We start from the raw sequence: 3,400 nt of genomic DNA, 5'->3' as shown, positions 1-3,400 counted from the left end.
ATGTCACCACGTTTCAATATTGTAAATACAACTGGTTTGGTTTCTTTTTAGGTTGGGTCCAACTCAACTGAAGATTTTCACATGTGAATACTGTAACAAGGTGTTCAAATTTAAACACTCCCTCCAAGCACATCTGAGGATTCATACAAATGAAAAACCTTACAAGTGTTCACACTGCAGTTACGCCAGTGCAATCAAAGCCAACCTTAATGTTCACATGCGGAAGCACACGGGGGAGAAGTTTAGCTGTGATTACTGTACGTTCACTTGTCTCAGCAAAGGCCATCTCAAAGTCCATATTGAAAGGGTTCATAAGAAAATCAAGCAGCATTGTCGCTTCTGCAAAAAGAAATACTCAGATGTTAAAAATTTGATCAAGCACATCAAGGAAACGCATGACCTTCAAGATAAAAAGGTGAAGGATGTTTTTGATGAGCTTCGCTTGATGACACGAGAGGGCAAAAGGCAACTTCTTTATGACTGCCATATTTGTGAGCGCAAATTCAAAAATGAACTTGATCGAGACCGTCACATGCTTGTTCATGGTGATGAAAGGCCCTTTGCTTGTGAGCTCTGTGGTCATGGAGCCACTAAATACCAAGCCCTTGAGCTTCATGTGCGAAAACACCCGTTTGTATACGTGTGTTCTGTGTGCCTGAAGAAATTTGTCAGTTCTGTAAGACTCCGTGCTCACATCAAAGATGTGCACACAGATTTGGAGGAGACTTCTGTTTTTAATAGCTCTATTAATCAGAGTTTCTGCCTGCTTGAGCCGGGAGGGGATATCCAGCCAGAAGCCCTGGGTGAACAGCTAGCACAAAGTGCAGATGAATTGACTGTCATGAGCACTGATGCTGTTAACACACCACAACCATCTGCTGATAAAGGTGAATCAACAGCTACAGAGGTGAACCATAATGGTCAACATAATGGTGACTTAGAAATTGATACAGTCCCTTTGTTAGAATTTGAAAATCCTCCAGTGGAGAATGTAACAGAGACCCTGTGTCAGACAACAGACATAGCAGTCCCAAACGCTCAATCCTGTGTAGCATCAGATTGCTTTCTGCTGAAAAACGGTACTTCTGGTTGTGATGAGTTAAAAGTGTCTCCCGCAAATGAAGAGGAAGTTAATCACTGCAGTTCTGTAAATGAGCAGGGTGAAGAAATTCAGCTTTTACTGTCTGAAGACAGAAGTTTAAATCCGAGTCAGAACAATGCAATGACTGAGAACCTTTCAGTCTCTGAAGAGAGAAATCAGTCTGTTCCTTCTAGTGAATCAGAAACAAGCAATCCCCCAATTCAGAATTCAGCAGAAACCACAAACTCTTTGCCAGCACCAGAAGCTAATGCAGCCGTCAGTCCACCGGCAGCCTCTTCTAATGCAGTTGTATCGGACAGTGGGAATGGAGCTGTTGCTTTTATGCAGATCTTGGATAGCTTGCAGAAGAGACAAATGAACATGGAGTTGTGTGAGAGGATAAGGAAAGTTTATGGAGACTTGGAATGTGAATATTGTGGTAAGGAGTAGCAGAACAATGTTTTTTGGTTGGGTTTTTTTTTGGTTGTTTGTTTTTAATGTTGTATAATGGGCCATCTTTTTCCTGCTCCACTGGTTTAGTTTTTTATATATTTGTGTATCTTTGTAGCAGCATTAATTTTGTAGTTCAGTATGGATTCTGGGGTCCAGTGAGACCTGCTTTAGGCTGTAAAAATAATGTGAAATTACTCAAATCTCCTCAAAAAACCCACTAGCAGACTATAGCATAGCAATGCTTTGCTAAGTTCAATTATCTGTTAATGTGAAATTTTATAGAATTAGATTATTTCTGTCCCTGTGCCTCTCCCCACCTCTTAAAGTTCACTGGGGCCAAACAGCAGATTTAGGCATGTGATCAGTATTAGTCCATGCTTTAATGCTTAAACTTCATTATCAGCTTAGTATAAAATTCAGAGTCTTTTTCATACAGTATGGAAGGATTTATGATAATAGATATTCTGATAGTCTGTGCAATAGGTACTTATACTGGCATTTTTTTGTGACTTGTTTTAAAGCAGTTTTTTGATATGAACATTTTCATTATATAGTTCAAGGCCAGGTTGGATGAGGCTTTGAGCAGCCTGGTCTAGTGGAAGGTGTCCCTGCCATGGCAGGGGGATTGGAACTAGATGATCTTTAAGGTCCCTTCCAACCCTAACCAGTCTGTGGTTCTAGTATCAGATCAAGACTGTTCTGATTGTAATTTTTTTTGAGTTTATGAAAGTGGGAAGAATACAGTATTCACATTTATTCTAATGGAAAAAAAATGTATTTTTATTGCTGGAAAGGAAACAATTTGGGATTTTTTTTGTAGCCTTCATTCTTGAGAAGGGAAAGGAAGCAAAGTCTGAAAAAAAAAAAAGTTTTTGAAATACTATAACATTGTATGTTAGACTAATTACTTTGCACTTTTTCTTTTTAGTGCTATCATGTCTTTTAGGAAGGAATAACATGAAAGGAAGTAAAAAAAAAAAAAAATGACTGTCTCTTTTAGTGTACAGTTGCATTCAGATTCTTTGTATAGAAGAACAGACAGAAAGGACTTCCTCACTAGGAAAAAGATCAATATATATTAAAGTTGCACTTGTTAGTCTGATTCAGGACATGTGACACACTCTTTTTAGACAAAAATGGTTTTGTAAACATATTTTCATTAGTGAAGGTTCTTTAGGACAAGTTTTCATTAAAGACAAAAGGGATAGGGTTCAAACTCTGTTTTCCCCCAAAAGAAAACTGTGTATGTGTTGGAATATTCACTAACAACTGTTTAGAAATTACTTTCTTCATTTCTAATTTTATTTTCAGGCAAGTTGTTTTGGTACCAAGTGCATTATGACATGCATGTTCGTACTCATACTCGAGAACATTTATATTACTGCTCCCAGTGCAATTATTCTTCCATCACCAAAAACTGCCTTAAGCGTCACGTCATTCAGAAACACAGCAATATTTTGCTGAAATGTCCCACAGAACATTGCGACTACTCTACTCCAGATAAATACAAGCTCCAGGCACATCTTAAAGTTCACACAGAGCTGGTAAGTAACAAACAAAACAGCGTGTTTGTCTAAATTCAGTGTCATCATCATCATGTTTGGAATTGTGTGGCAATATTTGAAGACATGGGTGGGTGTTCTTACCTGAGCACTCTCTGCATACTTCTGTGTAGGGAGTACATGAGTTACAGCAACTAGATATTTGGTCCCTCTCCTAGTCGTTTCCAGTAGAATATGTCTGTATCCATTTTCTCCCTTTGGTTTTCACAGTATTCTCAGATTCTCTGGAACTTGAAAGAGTAAAATGAGGTCTGGTACTATTGCTTATTTCATTCCTTGGAACTGAATTCCCTTCCTTCATAAA

The 3,400-nt window shown here is 38.4% G+C and overlaps 1 protein-coding gene across 1 annotated transcript; it reads left to right on the top strand.

Annotated features, from left to right (window-relative positions):
• Positions 1-51: 51 nt before the first annotated feature.
• On the top strand, positions 52-3,078 carry LOC104531251 (zinc finger protein ZFAT; the record flags this gene model as incomplete). The annotated part of the gene is made up of 2 exons (XM_010176088.1): positions 52-1,520; positions 2,846-3,078. Coding segments are annotated over 2 exons (1,702 nt in total), but the record flags the coding sequence as incomplete, so codon positions are not given.
• Positions 3,079-3,400: the final 322 nt, after the last annotated feature.

This window comes from Antrostomus carolinensis, unplaced genomic scaffold (genome assembly GCF_000700745.2).
Source record: "Antrostomus carolinensis isolate BGI_N321 unplaced genomic scaffold, ASM70074v2 scaffold49249, whole genome shotgun sequence".
Taxonomy (NCBI): Eukaryota; Metazoa; Chordata; class Aves; order Caprimulgiformes; family Caprimulgidae; genus Antrostomus; species Antrostomus carolinensis.
This window is presented reverse-complemented; position numbering and strand designations above follow the sequence as displayed.